The sequence below is a fragment of the Cyprinus carpio genome, chromosome A4, assembly GCF_018340385.1.
Source record: "Cyprinus carpio isolate SPL01 chromosome A4, ASM1834038v1, whole genome shotgun sequence".
NCBI classification, from domain to species: Eukaryota; Metazoa; Chordata; class Actinopteri; order Cypriniformes; family Cyprinidae; genus Cyprinus; species Cyprinus carpio.
Genome location: NC_056575.1, coordinates 29,151,995 through 29,172,419, shown reverse-complemented (window position 1 = coordinate 29,172,419; position 20,425 = coordinate 29,151,995). Strand labels below are relative to the sequence as shown.

General features: G+C 38.8%; 2 protein-coding genes across 2 annotated transcripts; both read right to left on the bottom strand.

Annotated features, from left to right (window-relative positions):
* Positions 1 to 252: 252 nt before the first annotated feature.
* Positions 253 to 3,154, bottom strand: LOC109054385. The gene is made up of 4 exons (XM_042749561.1): positions 2,467 to 3,154; positions 1,430 to 1,566; positions 1,193 to 1,308; positions 253 to 1,018 (listed from the first exon to the last, which is right to left on the bottom strand). Exons 1-4 carry the CDS (start codon positions 3,149 to 3,151, stop codon positions 892 to 894), a joined length of 1,065 nt encoding a protein of 354 aa, XP_042605495.1. The 5' UTR covers positions 3,152 to 3,154; the 3' UTR covers positions 253 to 891.
* Positions 3,155 to 3,997: 843 nt separating this feature from the next.
* On the bottom strand, positions 3,998 to 19,161 carry LOC122141645. Its single transcript, XM_042749553.1, has 2 exons — positions 19,085 to 19,161; positions 3,998 to 5,095 (listed from the first exon to the last, which is right to left on the bottom strand). The coding sequence occupies exon 2, from the start codon at positions 5,082 to 5,084 to the stop codon at positions 3,999 to 4,001; it is 1,086 nt and encodes a 361-aa protein (XP_042605487.1). The 5' UTR covers positions 5,085 to 5,095; positions 19,085 to 19,161; the 3' UTR covers position 3,998.
* Between the last annotated feature and the right edge of the window lie 1,264 nt (positions 19,162 to 20,425).

The window sequence follows — 20,425 nt, the reverse complement described above, 5'->3', positions numbered from 1 at the left end:
AAGATGGTTATTATTATCAAGAGTTTTGTTTCCAAGTTATGATTTGTAGTTTCTGTTCTCTATATTCTTTTTAATAAATTTACATATTATTGCACCTTGACCGTCTGACTTGGATTCGATTTTGCATCAGCATTAATTAATGCGATAACGCGTTAACTTCCCCAACCCTAATATATATATATATACACACACACACACACAAACTGTTTGTTCATCCAGAATCTGCTGTGAATGATGAGCAGTAGAGACAGGTTGATGTTTTATGGTTTTAATGCAAACGAAAACAAGGCTTTGAAGGATAGAAATATAGTCTATTGCACTAATAAAAAAAGAATAATTTTTTTATTAATATGATATAGATGATATATTAATATTTATATCATAAAATTCATGCATAATAGTAACTGTAGCAAGACAAACGATATGAAGCTAGTAACATACATTAATGCACTTATTTGTAATTGAAATTTGCACACTTTCAAATTTTACATCATGATGGCAGCAAAGGACATTATGGCACTGAGTTCATAATATATTGACTGTGCAGAGAACATTGGGTTTTACTGCAGCTGTACATAGCATATCCTGTAGGTGGGAATGTACTGTACTCCATTAGTTAACTTTCATCAAATATTAATAGCCAATATGTTTTTGAACTCTTTTTAATCCTAAAAAGATACCAATGCAAAATAACTGAATAAAAAGACTAACAATAACAATATGTGTTTCTGCCACTTTCTTAAATGTTTTGCGAGAGTTAGGAACTTCTATGCATTAAGATCTAGTATGTCTTGCGAAAGATAAATACAGCACCTTTACCAATTTAAAGCTTGAAAAATGAACTAGAGAAACTTGAGCACTGAACAGTGAGTCACAACCATGTATCGTTCTTCAGGCACATGGTTGTGGAACCAAAGCATAGAAACTTCCATCTCTGGTATCTCTGTACCTGGCAATATGGCAAAGAAAGCCTTGTCTCGTGTTGAAAAGCTTCCCTACAAGGCCATCACGTGTCGCACTATTGTGTAAAAAAAGTGCAAATTAGAACACCATCACAGACATGCACAATGAGACATGATTTTAAACTCAAAACATTTCCGTCACTTCTGAGATCAATTAATTCTTTCTCAAAGTCTGCCAAGATCAACTTTGCAAGATGAGTATTATGAATTGTATTTGTATTGGCACTAACCTACACACGTAGTATTTGACTCCAGGAAACCTTTTTGATTCACCATATGAGACCATGTTCCACTGTGCCCCTTCCATCCATTTCCAACCACGTCCTCCACACGGATCAACCAGCACCTGCACATTATTTACACAGTAATTTCTGTAGAAAAATATGCGTTGTCTTGCCCACAGTCTAATTGTCCTACATGCATTTATCTCGGTTTTAAATATAAAAATAATATGTAGCACTGAGTACCTCATAACTATTGGCCTGATACTCTCTCCAGTCATATTCATAGGTGCAGCGTTGATTCTTTACAAATCCACTGTGCCACCCACTGTCAGGTCCAATGGCTCTGCACACTGCAAGTTGGGTTTTAGAACGAACAGCATCTGGGAACCACAAGGATTTATGGGTTAATCAAGCCCAATAGCCATGTTTCCACTGTCGGGCCAAAAACAAGAATACTAGTAAATGTCAGGGCCAGTCGCGTTTCCACTGTCACTTCTGGGGCTTGTTCGGGCCTAGTTGGGGCAAATGCTATCAGCAGATTATATTGCTTTGTGGAGACTTAATATAAAATTTCTTTCATTCTAAAGAAATTTGATGCAAACATATGAGGGTTTTCAATATTTTTCTTCTGGATTATATGTTCGCCCTTGGGACTTTAATGGACTAACTGAGTTATGTGCATTTCTGTGATTACAAATAAATAGAACAGCTGCGACTGAACAAGTTTGTTTGTTCTCTTTTTATGTGAAATGATAGATTTTAGTTTGATTTGGTATCATTGATGTGCACTTCTGACACAAATTAATAAATTAAGTGTCACCCTAACATATTTTATCATAAATCATTTGTACATGAAATATACTGGTCCCACCCAGCTTGTTAGCCTTGGCTCGCTCTGGCCAAACAGTGGAAAAGCAGGTAATGTAGCTTTTAAGAGTAGCTTTCTCTATCTTGAAGATACAATGCTGTTGTCTTAGCATAAAGATAAAGTGCACTTTTATATATTTATATTTTTTTTTCTAAATTAACTGTCCTTCAATTTTCTGTGCTTATCAGTTCATTCCATTGTTATACCATTGCATTATTTTATAATTCCATTATATGGGATCAGGTACAGAATGAAACTGTCAGAATAAGCAACAAAAAAATATACATTACATTAAAAAAAAACAAGAACATAAACACATTAAAATAAATAATCAGTATAATCTAATGCAAGTATATGTAAAGTAAAAGAGATATCTAATGCAAGTATATGTAAAGTAAAAGAGTTTGCATACTGTTGGGGACTCCTCTGGTCTGAACCCACTGGAGATCTTGACTCCTGCAGCCCTGGTATGGGTCTCCTTTCCACGGGCTCACACAAGTGCAGCTCCTATCATGATTGGAGGACAAGCATTTGGCATTCACTCCACAGGGTTTAACTAGGCATGTTTCACGACATGTGCCAAAGGAGCCAGTGCAGACCTCATGGTATTTACACACACTGTTCTGTGTGCAATTGTGACACTTGTGTGGTGTGAAGGATGGACAGGGTGTTTTGGGGCATTTATACTCAGCAGGCAGAGGGTGTGTGGCAGAGCCCCAGCCAGGCGAGCATGAGGCCTTACAGACGGTGACTCCACCTTCAGATTTGCACTCAACTCGCCCATTTACCTGCTCAGAGTAGCACACAGGTAAAGCGCTCCACTGTCCTCCAGAACACCCCACAGACTCGGGGAAGGGCTTCAATAATCCACCACATTTAATTTTCACCTGCTGCTGGGCTGTGCTGTGGTACTGCTCCTTGCAATGGTTGTTCTGAAGATCTGCAGCCTTTAGAGGGCCACATCCATTTTTATTGAAGAGTCTCCACTGCCGTGAAACATAGTCCTTAAAAACCTTCTCAACAAAGTTCTCTGATTTTCCAGTGACCATTAAATATTTCGACCAAGCTAAAACAGCTTCCTTTTCAAGGGCAAACATGTAGCGCACATAATCAATCTGGTCAGTGTAGTATTTTATATGGTTAAATTCTGTGACAGACTGTCTTTGAGAGTCCTGGACCAGCAACTTGCGAAAAATATCCAGAATGTTGTATTTGTCTCCAAATCCAGTGCCCATCATCATGTGGTCAAATTCTTTGAGATAAAATTGAAATGAGTGTCCTCCTGTGAACTGAGCTCCAACTTCAGAAATATAGTGGTGTTGGGTTATTGTACCATTTCTAAGTTGTAAATGTAATGTGTTGATGTAGCGAAATTTCTGAATCACATTGCTGTATTTCACAAAGATTTGTGTCCACTGGATGTCATGTCTCACAGATTCAACTATTTCTTTTGTGTAGTCTTTAAGCTCTTTGATACTAAAATAAATTGTTGTCAGATCAGGGACAGGTTTATAGATCATTCCATTGATTTCACCTTCAAGAGCTGCATAGTCAATCATATTTTGAATGCTTTCCTCACAAGTTGGACCATAGAACATCTTATTGCACTTGCAGAATACTTGTGTGGTGTCCTTGATGGATTTACATTCCCCACGCTTACAATTCACATCTGAGCAGGAAGGCTTTACCACAATATTCTTTCGGAGGAAGATATTAAAGTCTCTGGGAGTGTTAATAGGGCATCCTGCTAATTGACAGCTCAGTTTAATATCAGCCACATCTGTTTGTGCATAATCTGATGGTTTTGTAACAGCATGAAGAAAATGTATATGGCTGGTAACTTTAGCACCAAATCTGTGGAGCAGCTCATTCTTCATCATTCCACACTGATGGGTAATGGTCAGATTTAATAATTCTTTTTGCAAACTGTATTTAACATTGTCCTTAATGTTTGATCAACTGTAGAGCCCTTTTTATGATTATGGTGAACCATTGATGAATTATGTGAACAACTGTTTTTTCTTGAACATCAATTTTAATTGACCGTCCAAAGGTAAACTCATTTTTAGCATCATTTGAGTGGGTAATTACTACCCATTTGAACCAGTGGAACTTGCCCTCCAAATGATGCTTAATATCTGAAGCTAGTTTTCCACTACTTGAGAATCGTTCACGGCCAAGTTTAACAGCGTCCTTGTAAGCCCATTTCTCAAAGTCACCAGCACACTCAATCAAGGCATCCTGCATGGCTGATAAAGTGTTGGACAGTAGTGTGACTGCTTCTTTTGCCTTTACTTCTCCATTATAGCCCTTCATGTTGTAATAAAACACATTTAACTTTAGTCCTGAAACCATCAGAGTGGCGAAGTAGGCAGAGTATTGCACCAGGACATTAAAATCACCATTGGATTTCTCAATGATTAGCTTCAAGAGATTTTTATTCAAACAGACAGAATTGTTCTCAGTGATGTATCTGTATAAATTAGCAACACTGTTCCCTGTGCCAGTGTTTTCATAGAAAGTGGTAAACCTCTCAGCCAGTCTGGTTTTCTGCTCCTGTGTGGAGGCAAAAGGAGCAGTCTGTATGAATTCTGTTAACTTGGCCCAGGAGTTTTTGATCACATTCTCATCTTTGCCATAGCTGCTTGCATAGTTTGTCCATTTCATTTCTGTTTGCAGGGTGGAAATTTGAAGGGCGAGAGAATTGAGTTTACGGTTGACCTCAGCAAATTGTTCCTTCATGAACGCAAGTGTTGGATCAGATTGTGGAATGAATGCAAAGATGAAGTTAATTAATGACCCAATAAAGCCAAAACTTGCTGCAACTTTGCCAAGAGAACCAAAGACTTTGAAAACTTTTTGGACTTCCCCATCTTTTTTCAAAACTTCACCGAGACTTTGGAGAAAATCTTTAGACATTGTCATGCCCTTCTCCACTCTATCGACATGCCTGACATCAATTTCAGCTCTGCATAAACAACTGTATAGAAGCAGATAAAGGATAGTGAGGAAAGTATTCCCAGTAGCCATGACAGCTTAACCTGTTTAAAAAAAAAAAAAATATTGCATTAAATGTGTAATTAGAAGCAATTGATATGTGGGGCCTGGTGTCACGTAACCCTTCAACACAAATGATCACACCAGTGTGATCACTTTAGGCTGGTCCCTGGAGTGTACAATCACACCGGTGTGATCAGTGCGTCACATGATCAACTGGCAAATTCAAAACTGCTTTTACACCTTGTCTGGTGCTGATGGATGTGCTCATTGTGTCATATATTACAAAATTTCAGCATTTTCAACCAAATAATGTTTATTTTATGTTTCAGACATTTAAATTTATATAAGTACAAGCACAAAATACATTTATAGTTTGTTAAATACACACTGATGTCAGTGGAAATAATGATCCTTTCAAACACAATTTAACAACATGCTTTATTCATATCATATACACATTGTGTTGATAATTAAAATGCTATTCTACGCCATTCATCTCCCAGTTCATCTCACTTACTTTCATGTCTTTTGGGAGGAGAGGATGAATTTATAGATCAACCAACATGATCATTATAAAGGTATTTAAATGACTAAATACATTTACTTGTACATATTCGAGAATGTGAAAATCAGATATTTCATAATATAACTAACACATTTGTGAATATTTTGAAAAGAGGAAAACTTAAATAAAACCAATACATCACTCATCAGAGGTGGGTAGTGAGTTGACTACATTTTTTTGGGTAACTAATACTTTGAGTATATTTAAAGATGGGTACTTTTACTCTTACTTAAGTATATTTTTAGTGAAAGAACTGTACTTTACTTAGTTACTGTGAGCCACGCTCCTATCATTACGTTATCTTAATGCTATACGTTAAATGCTTCAGTTTATTCCAAACACGCCGTCCACTTTTCTCTTGGCAATAAGCGATGCCCATTCGCGAATGATTAATTATTTTGAGTCAATTCTGTTCAAAGGCTTGATCAAACCAGTTGGCAAACCAGTTAATTGGTTCACAAATCAGTTTGAATGATTTGTTCAGTTCCTCAGTTTAAGAACATCAAGAGCCTTTAAGACGTGTCTTTGGATCTACAGTCAATTGAAACGCTATTATTTGCTAGCGATGAAGATCTTTATTAGATGAACACCGCTGTCTACTGTTCAACAGGTTACATTCGATTACAGTACACGATACCACTATGATATTACCGGTTTGCTGTATGTGTAACTTATAAAATAAAAACAAAACCCATAATATCTCACATTAAATAAAAAGCCACACATCATGAAACAATTAACATCCAAACCTGCGTTAGCTCTGTTCCAGGAGGAATGCCTTAGCCTAGACACAATTAATATTGATATTTCCACAATATTTACACTTGCAGAAATATACATTTGTTTACATTTTGCAGAACAGACAGAAGATCCAATCAATGTGCATTTGGTTCGTTATGTTGAGATGTTCGGTAACTTAGCTGTCGTGTGAGGTTTTCACTCTTCTCCATGTCAGAGGTTATTTATACATATATAATACATAATTAATATACTTTAAAATATAATTTAATTCAGTTATGCAAATCAGAATTTTCATCAGCTGTTACTCCAGTTTTCAGAGTCATATGATCCTTCAGAGATCATTCTAATACAGGTGCATCTCAATAAATTAGAATGTTGTGGAAAAGTTCATTTATTTCAGTAATTCAACTCAAATTGTGAAACTTGTATATTCAATAAATTCAATGCACACAGACTGAAGTAGTTTAAGTCTTTGGTTCTTTTAATTGTGATTATTCTGGCTCACATTTAACAAAAACCCACCAATTCACTACCTCCACAAATTAGAATATGGTGACATGGCAATCAGCTAATCAACTCAAAACACCTGCAAAGGTTTCCTGAGCCTTCAAAATGGTCTCTCAGTTTGGTTCACTAGGCTACACACAATCATGGGGAAGACTGCTGATCTGACAGTTGTCCAGAAGACAATCATTGACACCCCTTCACAAGGAGGGTAAGCCACAAAATATTCATTGCCCAAAGAAGCTGGCTGTTCACAGAGTGCTGTATCCAAGCATGTTAACAGAAAGTTGAGTGGAAGGAAAAGTTGTGGAAGAAAAAGATGCACAACCAACCGAGAGAACCGCAGCTTTATGAGGATTGTCAAGCAAAATCGATTCAAGAATTTGAGTGAACTTCACAAGGAATGGACTGAGGCTGGGGTCAAGACATCAAGAGTTTTTAAGTGTCAAGGAATTTGGCTACAGTTGTTGTATTCCTCTTGCTAAGCCACTCCTGAACCACAAACAACATCAGAGGCGTCTTACCTGGGCTAAGGAGAAGAAGAACTGGACTGTTGCCCAGTGGTCCAAAGTCCTCTTTTCAGATGAGAACAAGTTTTGTATTTCATTTGGAAACCAAGGTCCTAGAGTCTGGAGGAAGGGTGGAGAAGCTCATAGCCCAAGTTGCTTTAAGTCCAGTGTTAAGTTTTCACAGTCTGTGATGATTTGGGGTGCAATGTCATCTGCTGGTGTTGGTCAGTTGTGTTTTTTGTAAACCAAAGTCACTGCACCCGTTTACCAAGAAATTTTGGAGCACTTCATGCTTCCTTCTGCTGACCAGCTTTTTTTGAAGATGCTGACTTCATTTTCCAGCAGGATTTGGCACCTGCCCACACTGCCAAAAGCACCAAAAGTTGGTTAAATGACCATGATGTTGGTGTGCTTGACTGGCCAGCAAACTCACCAGACCTGAACCCCAGAGAGAATCTATGGGGTATTGTCAAGAGGAAAATGATAAACGAGAGACCAAAAAATGCAGATGAGCTGAAGGCCACTTTCAAAGAAACCTGGGCTTCCATACCACCTCAGCAGTGCCACAAACTGATCACCTCCATGCCACGCCGAATTGAGGCAGTAATTAAAGCAAAAGGAGCCCCTACCAAGTATTTAGTACAAGTACAGTAAATTAACACACTTTCCAGAAGGACAACAATTCACTAAAAATGTTTTTTTATTATTGGTCTTATGAAGTATTCTAATTTGTTGAGATAGTGAATTGGTGGGTTTGTTAAATGTGGGCCAAAATCATCAAAATTAAAAGAACCAAAGACTTAAACTACTTCAGTCTGCGTGCATTGAATTTATTTAATACATGAGTTTCGCAATTTTAGTTGAATTACTGAAAGATATAAACTTTTCCATGACATTCTAAATTATTGAGATGCACCTTTATATTGATTTATTACCAGCGCTGGAAACAGTTTTGATGCTTAATATTTTTTGGAACCTGTGACAGTTTGTTTAGGATTCTCTGATGAATAGAAAGCTAAAAAGAACACCATTGATAGGAGATCAACATATTGGAATGATTTCTGAAGGATTATGTGACACTGAAGACTGGCGTAAAGGCTGATAAATATATACACACACACACATACACATACATATATATATACATACATACATACACACACACACACACACACACACACACACAAACACATTACATAAATGTATCTATATATCAAAATAAAAATAGACTATAGATATACAGTATATGACCCAAAGTAACTAATAACTAACTACTATTTTTTTTATCCGATACTTTTTTACTCTTACTCAATTAACTATTCAGACTATTACTTTTAGTTTTACTTGAATACATTTTTCTATAAGTACTTTTACTTTTACTTGAGTACAGTTTTTGGGTACTCTACCCACCTCTTTCACGCATACAAAGCTATAATGGTAGTGGTGCGTCACGTGGTAAGCATGACGCATCGTCATGGAACCAAATAAGGTAATACATTCAAAAATGACATTTGCCTTAAACTCACGCTGAAAGGGTTAGTTCACAATCTGCTTATAATGCCACACTGTCTGTTCTTTGCTGTTAAAGCTGCACTACAGATTATTTCTGTGTTCTTGACTTACCCCAACTTACTATGGTAAACCTACAATAATGATTTACTTTCAGAGCTGTCAGTTTGATTTGTCACAAAATAGTACAACACATTGTAAAACTTGATGATACAGTATATACAATTAGTGTATTGTTTGCTCCGAGAGGAAGATGGGACTCTCGTGTTGAGTCTTGCTCCTCCCAGGGTTTTTTTTTTTCCTTCACCTAAATATCTTAAGGCAGTGGTCTCCAACCCTGCTCCTGGAGAGCTACTGTCCTGCAGATTTCAGCTCCAACCCCAATCAAACACAACTGAAGCAGCTAATCAAGGTGTTCAGGGCTACTTGATAATTACAGACAGGTGTGTTGGAGCAGGGTTGGAACTGAAGTCTGCAGGATGGTAGCTCTCAAGGAGAAGGGTTGGAGATCCCTGTCTTAAGGGATCTGCTGATATTGTTACATTGCAGGCAAGAAGCAAAGGAAAACTGAGGCAAAGATCCACTGTGCAAAAGGGCCAGTCAAGAGAAAAAGGAGCAATCCAAGACAAAAACAATGAAAACAGCTTAGCCCCACTAAGATAATACCAGACAATAAACTGAGGAAACTAAGGGCTGTAAATACACAGGTAAAAGAGGAATTGAACAAGACTCAGGTGAACATAATTGGTAACCAAAGAAATAACTGAGAACACAAGAAACCATAGAAACCGGAGCCCTGTTGCATGAAGCTAGTTGAACAAACTCTGAGTTCCAGAATAGGTTTAGAGCTGACAAGATCACATAAATTTAACCCAGTTTAGATCAGGTTCAGAGCAGGGGCATGGCCACAAGAGTGGCACAGGGTGGCAGCTGCACCCTAAAAATGAGTTTTGCCACCCAAAAAGTAGACCAGTGTCACAGCTCGCATATTGATGTAATGCATAAAGAGAAATACATTTGTATTAAATAAAACACAAAGCTGCTTAGGTCTGTGCAAAACAACAAACAATATAAAGAAACAATATGCAGATAAGGATTCAAAAGATACAGAGATATGGAGTTCCGCTTCTAGGGAACTCGTGCTGCGTCCTCTAGTTAAGTGTGCATCTCTCCTTTGTCTGACACAACCTATAACACTGCACATTTTGCATCTCTCCTTTGTCTGACACAACCTATAACCAATTAATACATATTATATGGTCAAAATGTTTTAGCTCGTATTGAGACATTTGACATTGGCACACTTTGAAAAGTAGAGAGACAAATGAAACAAATTTGAGAGCTTGAGAAGTTTAAGAAGCAGGAGACTCGAGCAAAAAATCCATCTTAACCTCATTTCTGTCTAGGAATTTTTTTGAGATGTTAAAGAGAGCTCACTTTTGTTTTTCCTTTCCTCTGGGAAGTCTCCATTTGATGTTTAAGTAACCTCATGTCTGTCTAGCAGAAACATATGGAATGTTAAAGAGATCTCTTTTTTTATTTTATTTTATTTTTTTCTTCCCTCTGGTTAGCTTCAATGTCATTTATCCACACCATTTCCATCAAACACAATACATTCACTTTCATATTTGAAGTTGTTTTATGTAGACAGTGTTTTATTGTACAATGATTTAACAGAGGAAATAATTGCTTACATTTATGTGCATGCAAAAATGGGCTGTACAAGAAGACACTTTTTAATGCCCCCCAAAAAATAAAAAATAAAAATAACGCTGGTACACTAGCAGATGTACCCCATGATCAAAATCACTGTTGCTTCTTAAATTAGAGAGGGTGCTCTCTCTCTCTCTCTCTCTCTCTCTCTCTCTCTATATATATATATATATATATATATATATATAAATATATATATATATATATACGCACACTGTATATATACAGAGTTCTGGCATGAAACTCAATGAAGCCAATGAGCTAGCTGCTCAACATTCAAATATATGACTAGGGCTTGTCGTAGCAGTTGCAGCTTGTTTCAGAACCCTCCACCTTCCCTAGCTCCACCTTTATAGATGCTACCAGGTGATTAATGTATGCTATATGGGGGTTATTTTATGTAGGTTATATTTTGCAGCAGCAATATTTCTTACATGCACACAGCAGCATGTTGTGGATGTATTGGCAGTAGCAAGTCTCGGGACTTGCTCTGCATCAGCAGCAGCGTAGCAGATCTACTCCACCAAGACCAAATACATTAAAATTGTCATGTACATTACCATGAAAATCTCTCCAAGAGTTGTCATGACAGATATATATATATATATATATATATATATATAATATTTCTAATCTAATATATAATCACTCATCTTAGTTCACCCTGACCTCACAAAGTTATAATCAATAAAGTTGTCGAAGCTGCACAATGAATTTCTTATTTAAATTATTAACACAACACCTGAACAAAAACTCCAGCGGTGAGTGGATTCTAACTTAAAAGCCTACACTGCTCAACGCTGCACAAACACATTCAATAGAAACCGATCTCCAGAGCGCAAACCTACTGGATAGGTTGGCAAATTTGCAATTAAATGCCATCATTACAGCTTAAACTGAGGATGCTATTAATTTCGTTTGAGCACTCTAGCACCCCCATTGAACGTTGAATTTTAGGAGAAACATCTGAGACACTGCTGATGCTAAAATTAAAGATAAATGAGAATCACAATTAAGTCTCCTGAGTTTAGAAAGAGCAACCACTGAGCAATAAAATATTCCTACAATGGAGTCTTCATAGAGATTACAACTAGACAATAAAGAGATAATCTCTGTTTCTTCCACCACATTCTCTGTTTTGACCCTATTTTTATTTATTTTTTCTCAAATAGTTTCTCATGTCTCAGTTGTGTCTACTTTTATTTCTCCTAAGGAATTTTAGGAGAAATATCTGTGATACTGTTGATACTATAATGAGAAATGTATGAGAATCACAACTAAGTCTCCCTAGCTTAGGAAGAGCAACCACTGAGCAATACATTTTTCCTCTGGGTCTTAGCAGCATGATAAACAAAACCTTTATTCAAATTCGGAATGGTTTATATAGCCAAGAAAGTGCACAAAGACTACTCCCTTTATAATCACCAAAAATGAGTAAGTTCTTAGTAAACATGTGACCCGTGCTGGCAAATGAGTCAGAATGCACACGGGCTAATTACGAGCTACAGCCAAAACAAGCGAAAAATATCAATGTTGGTCAAATTTGTGGTTTTCACAAAATTAGTTATTTAAGCCCTTGTCTAGTGAACACAATGCTTCACATAGTAATTAAACATCTAAAATTCTCTTTATAGATATGTTTTCTGAGTCTAACTTTGTTTTAAAAAAGTTCTGTTTGTCCATCGGAAGCAAAGCATTTGTGTTTGGCGTTTTGGTTTCGGTTTATAAAGGAACATGCAGGAATGAGAAAAAGTGTGGGACTTGATTGATGTTAAAAGAACGATAAGCCACGAAAAGGACCTTACTCGTGCTGACTGACATTTCAAGCGTGTGCACGAAGATGCCTTGCATTTTATTGTTAATGTTATTAATTAACCTGAACTCTGGCGATTTTTAAAAATTGTTTTTTTTCAAACTGTGGTCTGTAGTGGAAGCTCTGCCTAATGACGTCATAGATACCTTTGTTTGAGACTAGCAAGGTTTCAGGACCGGTTTGGAACCAGGATCTTGGAACAGGCCCAGGATTTTTTTGATTGGAAAAATGCAAACAATGTGTTTTGTCTTAGTGAACATTTAGTTAACCGTTGGGGGAAAATATCTGATGTATAATGTCACAGGTCGGAGCGGACCACCGATGTTGTGAGTCACGCCCCTTCCTAATTTCCACCTCGAGGAGGTCCCAAGAACACCCCAATGACCAGACACACGAGAGCCGGTAAGTAAATATTAAAACAGACTTTATTAAATTACTAAAAAAAAGGGTATGGGGAAGGGAGGCTAAAATCCAACCCTCCTTTTGGAGAGTAACAGTCTCGAGTCTCTTAGACTCCCGTCACGGGAGATCTCAGGTGAGTCCTTCACTCCTCTTTCCTTCTGGCTATGTGACGACAATCAGCTTATTCACAAGTGCCCCTTTGTTTTTGTGCTGGCTTGCAGGACGACTGTCCAGGCCCTTCTCCTTTCCTGGACGTAACAGATACAAGTGGTAAGTATTGAGAGTTTGGATGCACAATGGATACCTGCTGCTACTTTTGACGAACTCCGAGGCGGCCCAGCGGGTTCTGCTCCCGGTCGTCCAGATGCTGGGGGAACTGCCCAAGGGCTGCCGGGATCCAACTAAAACCGTACTGGTAAGTGTACGGGAGGGGGTTTCCACAGTCTCTGTATCCTGAGTGACGAGTCGACATGCAGGTAGACGCTTCAAAGGGACCCGCTAGATCTGCACAGAGCATAAAGGTAAGTGTAACAGGACTGGACACGGATAGTGGACAGAGGGGCCGCTGGCTCTTCACTCGGGGGCACAAGTAAGTCCGTAGGAAAGGCAACTGGGGTTTCACTTGAGCATACAGGCGAGTGTACAACACAATATGTTGGCTTTAGCTTTGGACATAAGGTAAGTACATCCAATACAACTGGGACTTCACTCTGGGCAGACAGGCGAGTGTACAACACAATATGCTGGCTTTAGCTTTGGGCATAAGGTAAGTACATCCAATACAACTGGGACTTCACTCTGGGCAGACAGGCGAGTATACAACACAATATGCTGGCTTTAGCTTTGGGCATAAGGTAAGTACATCCAATATAACTGGGACTTCACTCTGGGCAGAACACAATATTAAGGCACAGCTGATTTCCTCCTACAGCAGCCGGTAACTCCTCACCATTGATACTTCCCAATATCCACACTGGTTCTTACTTGAAATGGGCCCACCACCGTCACGTGGGAAGACACGCAGGATGTCATTTGACGGCATATAATTGGAGATGTTTTCTTTCGCCCGCCTCGGTACTCGCTTCCTTCACAGGATTTTCGGGCCTGAAAGGTGGTTGTTGACGACACAACACAACACTGCATTTTCCAAGTGTATACACTCACAGCAAAGGACCAAAAGACTCACCCACTGCACTCCACACACTCTTGGTGAATTTAGGTCTCAAAACCCCGTCTGACCAAAGACTCGTCCTGGAATACGTGAAGACACTGATGCCACGAATATTCAGATTTAAAACGTTGCCGCCACAACAACCCAACATCCTCTCTCGCTCACTGGTCCCGGCTCCACCCACCATCCTCCTCCCCAGTGGGGCCGCTCACATACTAAGCCACAACTCACAAAACACTCACAGATGGTTCACTCCAGATGATTATACTGCTGTACGATGGTTTAGGGTACTCACACCGTTACTAACACGATATTCTCTTTTCCCTCTTCTTTCCAGCTCCTGGATACTTCTCCTGCTGCCCACGTGCCCTGTCGAAAAGGCCTCCTTCGGCGATACTTCCGGTGAGTCTTCCTGTTTTTCAACCACTCCGAATTTGTTACAAAGATATCCATGGAGCATTTCACAGTTTCTAGACATCCCAATATACTCAGCCCGGTTTCTGTTTCTGCCAAAATCCCTTGTCTCCGTCTTTGCCCCGTTCAACAATATCCTCTGCCTTCTTTCCACTGTACTCCCCCGAACCCTCCAACTCACGCAGGGTCCGGGGTCGCCGTATCGGCTCACATAAAACAAAGAACTCCCCTCCTTCTCTTCAGATTCCCACTCCATACTCATTCTCTTCATACTGCCCAATCCACGATCGCCCCGTTCATCTATCCACCTGCGATCAACCATCAATAAAACCCTAATTTCCCTTCCCGGAGTTCCCGGGGTTTGAGGAATTATGGTCCGAGCGGAACCAATCTCCGTCATTTTTTAGTTCCGCCCTTACAAAGTCACTCCGTGACATGCCAAATCTGTCACACCCAGGGGCTGGCTATGCTTTGACTAAGCCACACCCCTTCTCAACTTCCACCTCGAGGAGGTCCCCAAAGCCAACCCAATGGCCAAACAACACGAGAACAAGTAAGTGATAAAACAATCTTTATTTAAATATTTAAAAATAGCTTGGGGAATAGGGAAAGGGCAATTAAACTACTAAACTCTGACTCGGCCCTCCAGATGGGTTATGGCCGGGAAGAGGTCAGGGAGCAAGGGGGCCACGGGGATCCGGGGCGTGGGACTCGGGGCCCCGGCCTGAGTCTTAGGTATCCGTAGCGCCCTCCTTCTTCCTCCTCTTCGCTGAATACAGCTCACGGTAAGTACTGGTTCACACAGTTCGTTCTCGGGGTGCTCACTCTCTTTCTCTTCCTCCACAGGCAACGGCTGGGACACAAAGGCACAGTTAATTCGGCTTGGTTTTGCTCTCACCTCTTCGCTGATTGCAGCTCACAGTAAGTACTGGTTCACACAGTTCGTTCTCTGGGTGCTCACTCTCTTTCTCTTTCTCCACAGGCAACGGCTGGGACACACAGGCACAGTTAGTTCAGCTTGGTTTTGCTCTCACCTCTTCGCTGATTACAGCTCACAGTAAGTACTGGTTCACACAGTTCGTTCCTTGGGTGCTCACTCGCTTTCGCTTTCTCCACAGGCAGCGGCGTAAGTACAGGTTTCCTCGGTCTCTCCTCGTGTTACCCACTCTCTCTCCTTTTCTCTCCACAGGTATCAACTTGGGCACAATAGCACAGTTAGTTTGCTTTGAATGGCTCTCACCTCTGGGCTGGACACAGCGTACTGTAAGTACAGGGTTCGCTCTATTCCTCCTCGTGTTATTCACTCTCTCTCCTTTTTCTCTCCACAGGCATCAACTTGAGCACACTAGCACAGTTAGTTTTGCTTTGAATGGCTCTCCACCTCTGGGCTGAACACAGCGTACTGTAAGTACAGGTTTCCTCTGTTTCTCCTTGTGTTACTCACTCTCTCTTTCCTTTTCTCTCCACAGGTATCAACTTGGGCACAATAGCACAGTTAGTTTGCTTTGAATGGCTCTCACCTCTGGGCTGGACACAGCGTACTGTAAGTACAGAGTTCGCTCTATTCCTCCTCGTGTTATCCACTCTCTCTCCTTTTCTCTCCACAGGTATCAACTTAGGCACAATAGCACAGTTAGTTTGCTTTGAATGGCTCTCACCTCTGGGCTGAACCACAGCGTACTGTAAGTACAGGTTTCCTCTGTTTCTCCTTGTGTTACTCACTCTCTCTTTCCTTTCCTCTCCACAGGTATCAACTTGGACGCAAAGCACAGTTACTCTGCTTTGGATGGCTTTCACCTCTGGGCTGGACACAGCGTACTGTGCTATCTCCGGAGATCTGAAGCACACTCACAACATATACTGTACTGAACTAGGCTAGGACCAGCAGTCTCCTTGTCCTCCCGCGACGAAGAGCGTGAAGGCGGAGGGTTTATCTGACAGGACACACGGCAATACACAGCAGCCCACAACAATATACAGCACCACGTCAAAATTATAGGTTTTCACAGCATGAAGACTCACCCACCACACTCAGTGTACGAAAAGGACACACCGTCTTCCTTCACTTCGCTTGGTTCGGATCTGGCGATGGAATATGCGGCCTAGCTAGTGATGTCGTCGTTGTGACTACTTCAATAAGTATTCCTTCGGCTCTCCCACCACGCTATATTAGGGGTAGGGCCGCCCTCCTCCTCCTGGAGAGATCTACACAACGCCAGGTCAATACACAGGGCACTTTCGACTGGCTCTTAGTACTCACATCAATGCCGCTTCCAATCCCTTTTTCACGTCGTCTCAGTTCGCCGTATAATCCGTTCACTTCTCAACCTTTAAGGTTCGCGATGTCTTCACAATCATACAATTCCAGCCTGAGGGAGAGAGAGAGTTAGACAGCCGCCAGCAGCGCACCAAGACGGGCACAACACAGTGCTTCACACACACCAGAAAGAGCGCCCAGACTGTGAAATAACTTGGCCTTAAGTACTGCCTTGTCCAGCATATCCTCCAATCACCAACCGCTGTCCCTAACTAGGCACAGGTGCATCGAATTCCCTGATTTTCCTTCTTACGGCGCTACCGGAAATTCCGGTGTTCTGTTTTTCCGGTCCGGGCGGAAACACTTCCGGGCGGAACCAAACTTCCCGAATTTTGGTTCCGCCCCTAAAGATCGTCACCTTGTGACATCAACATTATATTGTGCATTACAATAAAGTGAAAAGTCCATCTGTCTCATTAATGTTAATCAACAATAAAAGACAAGCGTGAATAACTCACCCATCTTGATTGAACTACTTTATTTGTAATGAATACACTAAAGACTATGCAGTGATTTTTTACATTTGATCATTTGTTTTTCTTACTTGATTCTGCTTAGATGTGATTTGATTTGTTTCTTTCTTATGTTTGATATACTGTTGCATATTTGTTCTTATTTTTAATAATGAAGATAAAATAAAAATATATTATAGTTAATATATTCATTATTATTAAGAAAAGAATTAGAGGAAAAGATGCATTGTTTGAACATATAAAAGTTGAACATATACCTTTTTCTTCCTAGATGAATGTGTGCCGAATTTGGTGGTATTACCAGCGATTTTAAAGGTATGGTTGCTTGCTGATTTTGTTTTGGAACCTTCAGAAAAACATTAACTTTAAAATGTTTCTCAAAATTGACTTTGCTGACTCTATTGACTTCAACCAGGTGTAGCTCAGTCATTTTTTGTCATACATCATTTTGCTTTTTAATAGAGAATTTAAAAATAACAATAACAAATTTTGCTCATTGTGCCAGCACAGGTCACATATGATTAATCAAATTAGTCAATTTTTGATGTTTTTTTTTAAAGTGAAATACAGCCAGGTATGGTGAACCATACTCAGAATTGGTGCTCTGCTTTTAACCCATCCAAAGTGCACACACACAGCAGTGAACACACACCCGGAGCAGTGGGTATCATTTATGCTGCGGCGCCGGGGAGTAGTTGGGGGTTCACTGCCTTGCTCAAGGGCACCTCAGTCATGGTATTGCCGGCCCGAGACTCAAACCCACAACATTAGGGTTAGGATTTTGGCCACTTTTTAATATTTTTCACATATATTAAATATATGTAAATATATTTTTATTGGAAATATTTACATATATTTATTTTCTTTATATTTAAATACATTTATATATCAGACTATGTAAATATATTAATTTGCAATATATATCCATATATTAATTTACAAATTACATTTCTGTACATGTAAATATATTAGATTTCTATAAATCCAAATATATTTTAAAACATTAAAATATTTAATTAAATAAACTTAAAAATGTTTCATAGAATATATTCCTGTTTACTCAAACTTTATGAAAATAAATTAAATCTCCAAACATGTAAATGTTTTCATTATCGAGATTATAATTTGCCCCTTCATAATAAATATAATACAAACAAAATTTGAACACTGAAAAACTGGAAATCTCTCCAGACAATGTAACTTAATATGTAGCTTTTAAAGTGACTAAGCTTTTGTTTTCTTTAAATTGTGAACTTCTATAAACTATTAATCTAATTCATTTGATTCAGTTGCATTGATTATAGTCAGATATTTTCTTTCTGCTGCCTTTTCATAGTTTTGCTGCAGCAGTTGTGTTTAATCCTGCCTTGTAAATGTTGTAAATATCATGATATTGCTTAATCTTCAACAAGTGAATTGTTAAAAATCAAACTGACACTCTCCATGTTAAGTGTGATTGGTTGTTCGCTTTCAGATCCACACACTCCATAGTTAATCACAAACCTCTGGCTCAAACCTGAGTTGACAGAACCTTTATATTGAGTGTTTTGAGTTCATTGAACTTGATCTAAACCAGGTTGGATTTGTATCTTTTGTCAACTCTAAACTTACTTTGAGAGTTAAACCAGCTCATGAGTTTGTTCAAATAGCTTCATGCAACATGCCACTGGTCTGTGCATTTTTGTTTTGATTTACATTGCATCTATCAATGTCTATAAAATCAAATACACTCAAATGCTGTCAAAGGACAAGATGTAAAAACAGTCACAACCAGACCACTGACTACCAGATTGCTGCAACATACATGGTGCTAAAAAGCTTTAACCATTTTAGGAAAAAGGCAAATGATGTTGAGATACAATATGCAAAACAATAAAAATAAATAAATAAATAACTCACCACAACACACGATCATATAGGTACAAATTCAGACAAAGACTAGAACAAATACTGGGATATTTATACTAAAGTTAATGAATCACATGACAACAATAAAGAGGAAGAGGTTTTTTTTTTTTTTTTTTTTTTTTTTTTTTAGGTAAAGGGCCAAGGCTTCATAATAGAGTCCATTATAACACAAAAAACAAAGTTACCCCTAGTGGTCCCCTGGAATTCATGTAAATCCTAAACATTCAAACTCTTGCTTTGTTGTCCTTTTCCATTAAAAACTTACTTGCATGTGCCTTATTTTTATTCTTAAAACAAATATTCTTATTCTTAAATATTCTTATTCTTATTCTGTCTATCATGACAGATAACATCATCACTTTTTCTGCTGATTTCTGGGGCAAGGTTTATAGATTATAAAGCTTCAAAATTTGCACCACTTGTGACAAGCTACATATGTTCTGAGACCTTTGTAAAAGTTATCTGAGAGCTCAAATCTCTTGAGGTTTCCATTGTATGCCAAGCAGAAAGAACAAAAATCTCTTTGGGGGCCCAAACTACGGTTCCTGTAAGGTGACATGTTCGGTTCACTTAATTTTGTCATGGGCACAACATAACTTGTGGGAACGTGATAATATGTCGTGGCCATAAGATATTAATTTGAGGGGGACATCATATTAACTCATGGGATAATTATGTCGTGGCCAGAGATCATTTTGTCGAGGTAACAACATCCTTATGTTACATTCTTGCTATTTACACTAGGTGAAAATAGCTATAGAATATATAGATTATATTTACACTGTTAAAAATAGCAGGATTTTCTGCTATTTATACTACTTATTGCAAATAATGGCAACTGTCTGCACCTAAGTGTTGCAATACATTATAAAACAGTATGCAATAATAACTTATTGAGTGTAAATTTTAATTTTAATTCAAATTATTAAATGGATGCCACCTTGGCACAATAAAGCCCTCCCTACACCTACCTAACCATACCCGATACTTTATTTTCAACTTTTAAATTATTTTCTTCATTTTCATTGAAAATAAATGCTTTTCTGATGTGATTTGAAATTTGAAAAGGGAGAAAAAATTTGTCAAAAGGTAGATTCGATCATGTCAAAATGAGTATGACACACGTTTCACCATCTGCGCCACTGGAACTAATGATAGACGACTGTCTTTTGTTATCCTGACTAGCCGATTCACACGTTGGTGGGAGGAGCTAGTGTACATAGACTCAGCCAACAAGGCGGGCTATTTACACTAAGTCTAAATAGACACTCTGTTAAGTTTATCATGAATAAATGTTACATAAAGTGCATAATATAAAATAGGCCTACAAGT

Coding starts and splice junctions, on each gene's coding strand:
- LOC122141645 (XM_042749553.1), bottom strand. CDS start 5,084: ATGGCTACTGGGAATACTTTCCTCACTATCCTTTATCTGCTTCTATAC.
- LOC109054385 (XM_042749561.1), bottom strand. CDS start 3,151: ATGTTTGCCCTTGAAAAGGAAGCTGTTTTAGCTTGGTCGAAATATTTA. Junction 1,567..2,466: donor GACCAGAGGAGTCCCCAACA/GTATGCAAACTC, acceptor TGTGGTTCCCAG/ATGCTGTTCGTTCTAAAACC. Junction 1,019..1,192: donor GTCAAATACTACGTGTGTAG/GTTAGTGCCAAT, acceptor TTTACACAATAG/TGCGACACGTGATGGCCTTG.